Source organism: Leuciscus leuciscus, assembly GCF_965113295.1.
Source record: "Leuciscus leuciscus genome assembly, chromosome: 23".
NCBI lineage: Eukaryota > Metazoa > Chordata > Actinopteri > Cypriniformes > Leuciscidae > Leuciscus > Leuciscus leuciscus.
In genome coordinates, this window is record NC_138747.1 from 27,058,699 (window position 1) to 27,071,767 (window position 13,069).

The 13,069-nt window shown below is 41.1% G+C and overlaps 1 protein-coding gene across 1 annotated transcript in view; it reads left to right on the forward strand.

Moving 5' to 3' along the window:
* ccdc3b (coiled-coil domain containing 3b) overlaps positions 1-12,629 on the forward strand; it is a 29,062-nt gene extending 16,433 nt beyond the window's left edge. Inside the window, exon 3 of the mRNA XM_082156549.1 lies at positions 10,939-12,629. Coding sequence (XP_082012675.1) covers positions 10,939-11,223 — 285 coding nt within the window. The 3' untranslated portion in view covers positions 11,224-12,629. The remainder of the gene's footprint in view (positions 1-10,938) is intronic.
* Positions 12,630-13,069: the final 440 nt, after the last annotated feature.

The following is a 13,069-nucleotide window of genomic DNA, read 5'->3' on the forward strand; positions in this document are numbered from 1 at the left end:
CCAAAAGACCAGCTGCCAACCCAGTTTCTGGTGGCTCAAAAAGCACGGTTTCCCCAGCAAGGTATCCAGGGCAAGTGGCGGCCACAATTTTCATAGTGCCGCCTGGAATACGACACGCCCTACGGCCCCGCAAACGAACCTTGCCCATATAGCCATCCTGAGGGACACAGCTTACCTGGCGACAGTGTTGTAATGCCTGAAACACCGCGTTAGAGGCCCCCGACACGGGCGGTGTATCAAATAGGCCAGGGCCATGCTGCCCAAAGAGCTCCCGATAGCACCGGCTCAACACATTCATTCCCAGAATACCAGGTACTCGAGTACCGATGCCACCGGGAGGATCTCTGACCACCAATACGCCACACCGCGGAATCACCCGACCACAAAGCTCAACGTCCAGCTCAATATATCCCACATATGGTATCAATGACCCGTTAGCCGCATGGAGTTGTAACCACTGGCATGCCCGGAGACGATCCTGGCCCCATGGTGCAAACTGTTCCGAAAAACAGCCTTCTGTGATCGTGGACACCATGGAGCCAGTATCAATCAAACAGGGCACCTGTACCCCCCCCATACCGACAACGAGATGAGGACACGACGCCATTAAATGCGGCCGGGAGCCTGAAGTCCCTGAGTCACGACCTTCCCCATCCGAACAGTGACTCTGCAGTTCGGTGGGACCTAGTTTTCCGTCGGTTGAGAGCCAGTCCGCCCAGCCCTCATAGAAGGCGACTCACCACGGTTTAACGGAGGTGGGTGGATGCGTTCTCCATCACATTCACGGGCAGAATGGCCTGGTCTCTGACACCGATGACAGAGTAATGTATCCGTACGGCCAGGCCGACGACTTTGTTGGGGGTAGCGAATACCTGCGACACTCTGAGTGAGTTGATCTAACTGTAACTGCTGCGTTTTTAACATCTCACGTAACTCCCGCAACTCGGACTGAGAATTTCCCTGTACTCCATACTGAATGCCATAAGCCATCGGGACTGACTGACTCCTACCTCTCGCACCCCCTGGCATCCCCTCCCGCTCCCATCTAATCGCTTCCCCACGTACATCCAATAAAGTAGCGGTGTGCTGGCGGCGAACTAACTGCTTAAGTTCCCGGCGGAGAGCACTATCAGCGACATACTCAACAAACTGGTCACGCAACACAATTTCAGCGTTAGGGATAGCGTTGGGTGATTGCAGTTTAACCTTCTCCAGAAGAGACATCAAAGCAAGGGAAAACTCTAACAGAGATTCCCCCTCCTGTTGCCTCCTGGAGAAGAAAGCTTCTTGAAGTGCCACATACGATTGAGAGCAACCATACAACTCGCGCAAAATCCTAATAATCCTATCTGGATCTCCCCGGTCCTCACTAGGACGATGTCTAATCTCTTCCCGTGCTTCACCCTCCAAATGGTCAAAAAGAAAGAACGCTTTATCAATCTTTGATAAATAACGAGCACGCATGCAGGCCTCGGCCTCCTCCACCCACTCATCAATACCGGTGCCGGATCTGCCACAAAATTTTGGACACCGTCTGTCCCTAGGGACAAAAACAAAACGCTCCGGCACCACGGTATCGATTGACACTGGCTGGGGAGGGCCTGACACAGCCGCAGTGGCTACAACAGGAGTAGTGCTGGGGCCCGGTAACTCACCTGGGACCTGCTCACTCTCACGACGCAACCGATCATTGTCTGCTCTCAACTGTGCCACTAACTCTCGCAACTCCTGCATTTCCTCCTCCATGATCGTCAACTATACTCACCCTAAAAGAGAAAAAGCCACGAAAAAGTAATACAGTTTTGCGATGTATGCACACTGCTGTTTTGCCTATAGGAAAAAAACAAAAAAAATCAAAACAGACACAATTACACCCAAGTCTCACCTAAAAGTCCCTGCCCTACTAGGTAAATCCTGCCGACTACGCCAAAATGTGGCGTTATTATAAGCAAGAGATTTAGAAACCACGATAAGTTTGTACCAGACTACGCCACCCTGGTGGAGAACCAGGGAAATACCTCAACGGAGGACACACAGGTAAGTATTACTCACTGAGGGCAAAGACTTAAACCAGTGAGACCAGGGTCACAATACAAAATATATTTTATTGTATTTAAAACATCACACTTATTCTTAAAATCACATGGTATAGAACATTTCTCTTCAGAGCCAGGTTTCTCAGGGACAAGGCAGGCCGGGCGCAATCGAGAGGTCATCCAACCCTCCCTAAACTCACCCCAAATCAGACTGCAAAGCACTGCAAAGAAATCGTGTCAATGTAAATCACACACTGTGACATGCGTGCCTCTAGATCACGACAACCGGCCTCCCCTGCTCCACCACGACTACACTGGCTCCTGGAGACACACAAAAGATGGTCAATTGATTAAAGAACATTTATACCAAAACACACAATAACATACACAAAGGTGTCACATCAAAAGCACTCCAACCTCCTCACAAGTGAGGCTAACGAGGAGCAGTGCTTAGTTGGCGGAACAGAATCCAGCACCACACATAAATGAATTATGACACAAGAAAACCCGGATTAGTCTGAAATAATGTTAAGGAAAATCACTAGACATAATGACTACTAGTGATAGTTCACACGCCGTAGTTACAAAGTTAATACCACACAATGAGACAAAACAACTGTAACCCCAAAAAAACAAAAGAAACTATAAAGAATCAAAATAATAAACCACACAAGCAAAACAGCAGCGGCATCTCCTTAACGTCCTCCCACCAGATAGAGTTTACAGATGAGGAAGTTTCCTTTAAGTCATAAAACACTAAACGTTAGACTCGATCTATAACAGCTGAAATAAGAAGGGAATACGCTACTTACAATTTTAGATGACGTCACTCACGCGCTCCGTGTATGGTTACTCACAATGCTCGCATACCAATCTGCCAGTCAACACTCACACACCGTTAGCACGAGCAGTAAATCTCTTTCCCTTTAACCAAACAGGACACATTAAGTCTATGAAATCCCCAGGGAAAATGGGAAAGAGATACTTACGTTTAGATGAACAGATAAACACCGCCCAAATGCCCGATATATGGGTACTCAATCCGCCGCAGTTCAGTCCGCCGGCCAGCACACACACATTTGCTATGTTAGCTGAGACTGCATACAGCCACCATTCAATGCCTACACCACCAGTAATGCTACAAATTAGGGCTGGGCGATAAAACGATAACGATATGTATCGCGATAGACACGTAATCAATATCAATAAAAAATGCGTTCGATAAAACGTTCGATAATTATTTATTTATTTATTTCGTTGGAAGAAACCAGCAAAGCAAGTTTGATTGCATGAACAAAGGCACTCACTCTCTAGTAACTAGATAAAACAGAAAAAGTCAGCTCGCCTGACTTAAAGTCTGACCGTAGTCAGACCAATGTCGTCTGCAGATTATGCAAGACCGTCGTCAGTTTTTCTGTTATTCGCGTGCTTATGCGCTGTTCTAGCTAGTTTCTCAGCGCATACATGTGAAGCTCACATGCACTAAAAGCCTGTCTACCAGCGCCTGAATACTAAGTTATCTTTCGAGTCTTATTTTGCTAATACTGTTATACACACAAGGTTTACATAAACTAGTCGGATATGTCTAAAGTGAAAGCAAACTTGAGAAAATTGAGAGAAAATCTGCTTGTCAAATGCGTGTATAATAGACGCGTCGCGCGCAGCTCTTAAAGAGACAGTAGTAATAGTAAACACGCTGCCGCTTGTCCTTAAAGGGATAGTTCACCCAAAAATAAAAATTATCTCATTATTTACGCACTCTAATGTTGTTCCAAACCTGTATTAATTGCCTTCTAATATTTTCTAATATTAATATTTTGAAGAATGTGGGTATCCAAACAGTAGCTGGTCCCCATTGACTTCCATAGGAGGAAAAATATACTATGGAAGTCACTGGGGTACATCAACTGTTTGGTTACCCACATTCTTCCAAATAACTTTTATTTTCAACAGAAGAAAGAAACTTATTCGAGTTTAAAACAACGTGAGAGAGTAAATTATGAAAATGAGAATTTTTAGGAGAACTATCCCTTTAATGTTAATAAAACAACAAAATGTAAAGAGAAAATCACTCACTGCTCTTGACTAATAACTTTATTAATAGCTTTAATAAGTATCAATGTATAATTTATAGAAAATAGAAAGAAATAGATTTATATAATTTATAGAAAGAAATCGTAATATTATATTTTTGCCATATCGCCCACCCCTTTATAAAGCATTTCTTACGTATTCTTTAATTTTGCACCTTAATGTTAAGAGATAATTGTTAAGTGTTCATTGTGATTTTAGACTTTTGAGTTTTCCATGGTCGTGTTGACATTTCTGCCTTTTTAACTGATGGGATTATAATCAGAGGTAGGTTAAGTTTAAAATAAAAAATCTTTAAATGTAATATATTTGTCTCCTGGACTGGTCCTTATTTTAAATATGTTATAAAAAAAATCAATAATTATCGATATCGACCGATATGAAACACTTATATCGTGATACAGTTTTCAGCCATATCGCCCAGCCCTACTACAAATCAAACTATAAATAATACAGATTACAAGAGAGCGATCCACACCATTACCAAAACACTGCTAGCCTTAACATACCTGGAGATAACCTGGAGTGGGACAGGAAATGCCAGGGGGGAGAAAGCCCGGAATCAGCAAGCCACGTAAACAGATGTCAAAATAAAGGTCTTTAAATACTCGCGCTGCTCTCACCTCATTGGTCCTCTCCCCATCCTCTAATAAACCAATAAACAAGCTCCTTTACCCTGCCACACAAGATATCTCTAAACTCTTAAAACTTGATAACCTTTTGGTTTACCTCTGTGGGAATGAGACATTTGTACCAGTCGCACTGAGACATTTCAAATATACCAAACATGTATTGTATAGAGTTGTATGATAATTGTTCAAATTAAACCATATCGATTTTTGGGTGAATTTCAGATGGTTTCAGCATGTGGATAGAAGAGATGGGGGAAGAGGGGGAGAAGGGGAAGAAATGTAAATTAAGACAATACTGAGGTGATTGACTCAGTGTGATTGCTTCTCGGGTTTGGGATGCTAATTTTGCAAGAGAGAGTTCAAATGTGAATTTCCTTTGTTTTCTAAGAGAGTAGCCCTTTCTGAAGGGGGTCGCACACCGGACGCGCAGCGCCACGTCTTTTAAATTCGAACACATTATTCTCTATGAGAGTACACACACCGGCGGCGCCTTTCGGCGTCTGTCCGCGGCGGCTCAGGAACGTGTTCAAAGTCCTGCCGCGCCACAGAGCGCCATTTACATAGTTTTATATTAAATGTACATGTATGTGTCTCAAATCGTAGTTAATGTATATACGGACTTCACCCTGTGCTGCAATATACATTTAGTTTTATATTTATTTACAGAAATCAGAAAATTGCTGATGTTATCGGATTTTCAGATGAGAGTTGTCCTAGACGTGGCGCGACGCGGCGCTGAGCTGCGCGTCCGGTGTGCGGCCGCCTTGAGTCTCAACAGCTTGACTCCAGTCTTACAAACACCAAGAAGTGTTTTCAAGGCTGACACCATAACTTGAAAAAAGGGAGTATAGAACCCTGGTTCCCTGATAAGGGAACGAGACACTGCCTCATTATGTTGACGCTATGGGAATGGCCCCAGGTGTGACCGGTGTCTGAACTAACACCAACTAGTTGGCAGACGCCAATCCTATGACGTCACATGGAGCGCCCATGCGTTAAACAGGGTGCCAGCATTAAACGTCATCAGCTTCATTGTCCGAAGGAGACGCACAGGCTTGCCAGAAGCATGGAAACGCAATGCAGCGAACTGGGGTTATATAACGTTGACACTACGGGAACGTTCATACCCACTCCGCCATGCTGAACAAATGCCTGCTCCACTAAGCTGTGAAGATCTGCACAATCATAGTGAGCTAGCACTAAATACCTCAACGGACTTAGACTGGAGCTTTAGGACCCGAGTTAATATTAGAAAAGCTTTCCAGCATTGGAGAAACCTAAACGGGAAGGCCTGAAAACAGACACTGAGGTTGCGTTGTTTCTGCTCCTTATGTGAGTAACATGGTTTTGAATGTGTGCTGCTGGCAACTAACAATGAACTCTAGATTGTACTCTTGTGTACTGTTTGATAATCTTTTGTGCTTCCTTGTCATTCATTCTTCATCTTTACTTTATTTTTCGCGATCCCCACGATCAAAGCTATCACACTGCCTCAGCAGACACAGGGTCCAAACTATGAGGTACAGAAGCTTGACTCTCGTCCCTCCAGAAAAGAGTCAAGCAAGAGCGGAATTTACCCACCACACTGGTACATTCAGCTCTCCCGCTCGGCTCTCATAACACAGAGCTCGTGTACATCACTGGCCATGATGCAAGCTGTTGATACACACTCTCTAAACTGGCATAAGCTCACATTGACCAACAATATCTTCAAACGCACACATAGACAAGCGGCTCCTGAAGACAAAAAGGCTGATGACGTCTAATGCAGGTACCCTTTTATACGCATGTGTGCCCCATGTGACACCAAAGGACTGCCGTCTGCCAACTAGTTGACGTGTTTCAGATGTGCTTCTGACACCGGTCAAGTCTGGGGGCATTCCCATAGTGTCAACTTAATGATGCAGCACAGAGATCTCTTGAAAGGGAACTGTTATTTGGGTTGAGTTGAGTGGGAGCGTGGGGTCACAAGAATTATGAAACCTAAACATAGGTCATGAATTACGCAAGTAAAAAAAAAAAAAAAATTTAAAATATTATTAAAACTATAATAATATCTTAATAATACTTAAATAGCACTTATCTAAATCTTTAAACGTTACATGCATTCATACTGTTGTTGTATTGTGATTTTTGTCAAGTCTAGTCAAGTCACCTATATTTTTATAGCACTATACAATACAGATTGTTTCAAAGCAGTTTCACGGTAATAAACTGTAAAAAAAAAAACAATCAATGCAAACTTCATGAGATATAAGACAAATTCAAATTCTGCTGTAAAGCAGCTCTACAGAAGACAATAGTGTTGTTATTCAGCTCAAGTCAATTCAGTAACATTGTCAATGTTGCGAGATTCGTCAATTATGAAACAAAGTCCAATCAGCTATAAAACAGCTCTGCAGAAAACAGTGTCTTCATCATTCAAGTTTTGTTCTCATCCAATAGTGTCAGTGCAGTCAAATGAATATATTGTGGAACACAACAGGGGAAATTTAGAAGAATATACTTGTAAGAAATTGTAGTTTGCCTCGACCCAGAGAATATATTTTAGAATGAGCTCATCCCCAAAATGGCTTAATTATCATAGAGATGAAGTAAGTCAAGTTATATTATTTCTTCACCATTGATCACATCCTGAGCAAATGGTAGTCAATTGTAGAATGGGACTGGGTGTGGGACACAGAGAACCTTCTCAGACAATGGGGTGTCTCAACTTCATTAACATACAGATCACAGCTGTTACAACAAGAGCAACTTCAGTTACATTAAGGCCACATCCACACGAAGCCAGAGCTTTCCCTATCCGATATTTTTTTCCCCGTTCAAAAAAAAAATTCCGTAAACACGGCGTCGTCTCAAGAAATATCTGCGTACACACAAAACCACTGAAACCAACTCAAAACGATGTAGTATACATGCCAGACCAGTATGTGGCGCTGTAATTCTGCCACAGACATACACTAAAAACGGAGAAGAAGACTTAAAGCATGCGCATAAACCTTGCGCGCTGTATACTATGGCTGTATACAACAATAATATTAGGCACAGTAGCTTCTTTTTTTCTTTTCTTTTTTCTTTTTTTCTTTTTTAATCAAGAACTTTGTTGAACAATATGAAAAACCATAAATGTAGTTGCTGTGACTTAACGGTGTCTGACTAGTTGACACTTGGTGTGATGACATCATCGTTTCACAAAATGTACGGATTGGCCGTACACACGAAAACGCAAGGGTGGCGTTTTCCGATTTATCCACCTTGGGACCCGGTTTAAAAAAATAGCGGTTTCAGTCTCCGAAAACGCCGGATCCGTGTGGACGAAACGCCAATACGATAAAAAATGAAATGCGTCTCCATGTGGACGGGCCCTAAGAGTTGTTAACTGTAACAGGATAAAAGGTTTAAAGGGGACATATCATGCTTTTAAATCGTTCCTTTTTACATATAAATCATACATTTGTGGTCTATATAAAGCGGAACTGCAATGCTTGGATCTGAATTCTTCATTATTAAAGCTCAAGAGGCTCCTTTTCTACCCCTTTTCTGATGTGCGTCTGAGAGCAACTCGTTTTGGGGCGGACTCTTTAAATGCAAATGAGACACTTCATACCCCGCCCCCTCTCCAGGTTGCAGAGGCGACACTCGGTTCAACTCCACCCCGTTCAGCCATTTTTGTAGTTTGATAGCAGAGATAAGATTAACTAGCGGCACAGAAACTTTTTATTCACACGTTATTAACAAAATGTCAACAACGGAAGACTTGTCCATCCAGCCTTACATGTTCGAGCCAGAGTCGGAGCCGGAGCGAGATGAAAATGAAGACGACGAACCTGCAGAACAACGTCTTCATATGGATGTATCGCAATGGTGTGTTACTGTATTTACATTAACTTCTCTATCCATGCCCACTACTACAATACTGCCTGTTTTACACTTTCGCCTGGCTCCGAAGAGAGAGAGTGCGCTCGCGCGCGCGACCGGGTCTCTCTCTCTGATCGTTCTTTCAGTTAAACATGCGCCCTGTCACAAGCGCGGCAGTTCATCTACATTACTCACCGATCAAATAAGACTTTGGCGGAACAAAAAAAAATCGCTTAGGCGGGCGTTAACGTCGAGGGCATACAATATCGATTGTTCATAAAACTTAGAACCGGTTCTCAATTCCCATCCCTAGTCATGACACTCAACAACAGTAATTCTGCTACAGACGTGTACTAAAAAAAAAAAAAAAAAGACAAAGGTACTGCTAAACCATGACCACCGTGTGTTTTAAGAAGTACTTTACTTTTTTTACGTTATTTAACTTACAGCTTACCGAAGTGCCCTGTTCGTCGTCTCCAAAGATAGAAGGAATTGACCCCTCAATCAGACGAAGTCTATCGGCAAATCCTTCTTTATACTGGCGGAGGTTGCTGAAGTAGTTGTCCTCGAAGTGCTTTGCGCACACAAAAATGACTTTACCCACAGATGTGGGTACATTTCCGTGAAAAATAAAACTCAACCAGGCACTTCGAAGAGGTTCTGATGCTGGGAGACGGTGTAATGAAGCGTGTGGGTTACTACATCCAACAACCGAACATTTTGACTTATCCTCTCGTAACTTTTGCATCCTTGAGCTTGGACTACAAAATCACAGCGAGAAATAAAAATGGCGGATTGCTCGAAGTGTTGGGCCGGGAGTCGATGTCCTTATTTGGCAGTTCCGCTGCAAATACTGTGACGTAATTGTTCAAAAAACGTAATAGAGAATAGAAAAATCCGAACAGGTTGCAAAATATGACCAAAACAGAATATAAAGATATCAACGAAGCACCTGAAGAGAATAATTTCAAATTTTCTGTACTTCTAAACACTCCAAATATACAACAAAATGCATTTAAGGGCTAAAAAAAGTGGATTTAGCATGATATGTCCCCTTCAAGATTTGGAGGTTCTGGGTTAATTCTGAACCCAGGTGTTTTGTGTACCTTGTCACTGCTATGCTGTAATAAACTTCTTTTTTGAGATCTTCGACGTCCACTTCATTTTTTCTTACATACTAGTCTCTCTTTCAATACAATTGAAATAAAAAATTTTAATCTTTTTTTATATTACATTAGAATGGCATGAATGTGATTAAATGATGATAGAATTTTAATTTTTTGGTGTCTTCATTGCTTTTAAACTGTAATCATCCAAGCAGTCCTGGCTGCATTTTATGTACAGTAGTAGTCCTGGATATCATAATGAATATGATTAAGCAATAACATTTCCCATGCCTTTACCATATGTCTGAGAGAACAGTCAACAAAAGATTGATCCCCATAGGAACTGAAAGTAGCACCCAATGGAAATCAACCCTGTCTTCTTCAGTTAACAATCATGTAAAGAAAGTTTTTTTGCTACACTGATGCCAGAAGAACTTTGTATGACCTCAGTACTTTCATATGACCTCTATTTAGTTTCCTAAATATATTCCACATTGACAACAGTCTTTACATGTTTATATCACGCAAATCTACAATCACATCTGACCTACATGCAGGTTCAGGTGCAAGCATGATGGTTAGATCTACCCAGGAAACCCACACTTAAAGAAAAGGCCCAGCTGTGACTAATTTTCAGATGTAAAATCTTTTTCAGGCAAGACTCAGGAACACATGTGAGAGACAAGCATCAAATGCTTTGCTTTCCCCATGGATTATGAAGTTACTGTTGCATATCAAGAACAACAAATGTTATCAAAAGTTTCAAATGAGTTTCAGCTGCTTTGATTTCCAACTGATAATCAGAGCCTGATTAAAATACAGCCAAATCAATCATGTTTTCTCTCTATATCACACTCCAAATACATTAAACCATATGCCTGATGTACAGTAAGTTGAGCAGTGAAGGACTTTACACCAAGCTGTACTTAAAAAAAAAAGCACTACATAGCTGTAAATTAAATATTAAATAGCTGTTCTGAATGGTTGTGATTTTATTTAGTGTTACATTTTTGCTTTTGGTGAAAACAGAGCTGCTTGACACAGAAACTTTTACAGTTCAAGAATATTCTACTTGCTTTAAATTGCCACAAAAGACTCAGTCTGCTTCTGAAGTTTATTTTAGACCATGTTTATAAGTATAGGAGCCAAACAGATGCTTTATGGATTTTGTACTTCCTGTTTACTTCAATTTACTTTCTGTTTACTTTCATTTAGCTATGGTGCTCCAATGTGCAGAAGGCCTTATTTGAGGAGGAAGAGAAAGTCAAAAACCTCTCTCAAAAAGTGAAAATCCTGGAAAAGGCCAACAATCACCTGAGAGACAAGGTGAAGAACATGAAACGTCTCTTGAGGCAGGCCAAACGAGAGACCAAAGAGCCAGTTCAAAGCTTCAAACAGCTTCACGAAGCCGAACCAGAGTTACCCCATCCACAGCAGGACACCACCCAGGACCAGAAGCCTACTCTCAGGAAAATCCTGCCCAAAAAGCTCAAGAACTAAGAGCTGTTCCTGCACTGAAGGAACGTTGATTGAAATGATGGTGTATTGGCAGATCTAGACTAATGCTGAAAGGTCATAGGGATCTATGAAAATAGTGTAGCCTTCAAAAGGTTCTCATCTGCAATGAACCTTCTACTGTGGATTATACTTCAAAATGGATAGTCAAAAAAATGAATCTTGCAAAGAGGCATTAGACTAGTTAAATTGTTTTTTGATGACTTCAGAAGGTTTAGACAAACAACTTTTTTCATATAATAAGGCTACGTTCACACTGCAGGCAAAAGTGACCCAAATCCTTTTTTTTTTTCATTTTTTTTTTCATATGCCACTCAGATCAGGTTTTTTATATAACAGTGTAAACAGCACAAACCACATGGAATCTGATCTTTTCGATTCTGATTTGTCTGAACACATCACCTTCAAAATAACACATAAATGCCGACTTCTGTACCTCTGTGTTTACTTGAGTATGACAGTGTGCTGTGCGCCGTCTTTGTTATCGTTCTTTTGCACATGCGGGTCCGTTCAGGACCGAAACCAGTTCACACTCAAATCTGAAATTGAGTGTGAACAGCCAAACAAAAAAAATTCAGATCTGAGCAATAAATCAGAATTGAGCATTAAGGCTTGCAGTTTGAACATAGCCTAAACGTACAATATAATCAAAACTCAAAATAACAAAAATCATACAATGTTTTGACTTTGATGAATATAAAGTATCATGATCCTTTATCAAAATCTGAAAATACTGATATATATTACAACTTATATAACCACAGCATGAGGTTTAGGCCAGTAATCATCCAATCATAATCAAAAATAATGTTTTTGTGAAAGCAAATATGGTCTTCCTGCACGATGCAGATGTCATAATCGGGCAGAGCCTGACAAGATCACGGATACAGTTGTCTTGTGAATTTATTTGGCCAGGTGTTTATATGGAAATTAATTTTGGCATAGTGTAGCAACATTGACTTTCAGTTCACAAAAAGTCACCCATACACATTACTCTAAAAGTCTTTCAGCTGAAACATCCATCTAGACACAAAATCTGGTTTTGAGCTTTTGTTTAAAAGTTCCATATTTGACCATTTATGGCTAAAATATAATCCTAAGAGTCAATGCACATCACAAATCTCCTTGTTAAGGATCAGCTTTCCTTTTTCCATGTAAGTTTTTATTTTTTATGAGTTTTATAATTGCAAACAGGGTGCTGAGCACCTGATATGTATAACCTTTACTCAGTGAAGCTACAGTGAAAATGTTCACCATTTAAGGAACCGTTTACTGAAAGGTTTTAAAAATGGTGGTTTTTTAATTGTAAAATAAAATGTACTATCATTTTCCGTTTAACACATTCACATGTATTCCAATGAGTAATTAAATAAACGTCACATTTCTCTTAATATTTGTCCATATTTTTTTATGTTTCTTTTATATGTAATGAATCTAATGATATCATAAAAAACAATGTTCCCTTTCGTGGTCACTACGAGTTACGTCGTGACGACAAATGGGGTTTCGCTTAGAAAGCCTATCATCTTCGAGTATTACAAAACGAGCTAATGACAAGAAAATGCCATGGGTCTGCGGAATTTGCATAGCGTAACTCCGCCCCACCGTGTGGGTAAATAAGGAAGTACGCTGGCAACATGCAGTTATGTTTTTGCTTCAGAGCCAAGAGGTCCTCTTCACTCCTGCAAGCCTGTTTCTCTGTGTCTACTTCGAGTTTCTTCGAGACAAGCAGCTCTCCAGTCTGTGTTGGTGTGACTGCGTGATCCAGCGAGTTTCACATCCTGCCTGCTGATCTGTGCAGTGGTCTGCAACAGTGTGTGTGTTTCTCCCT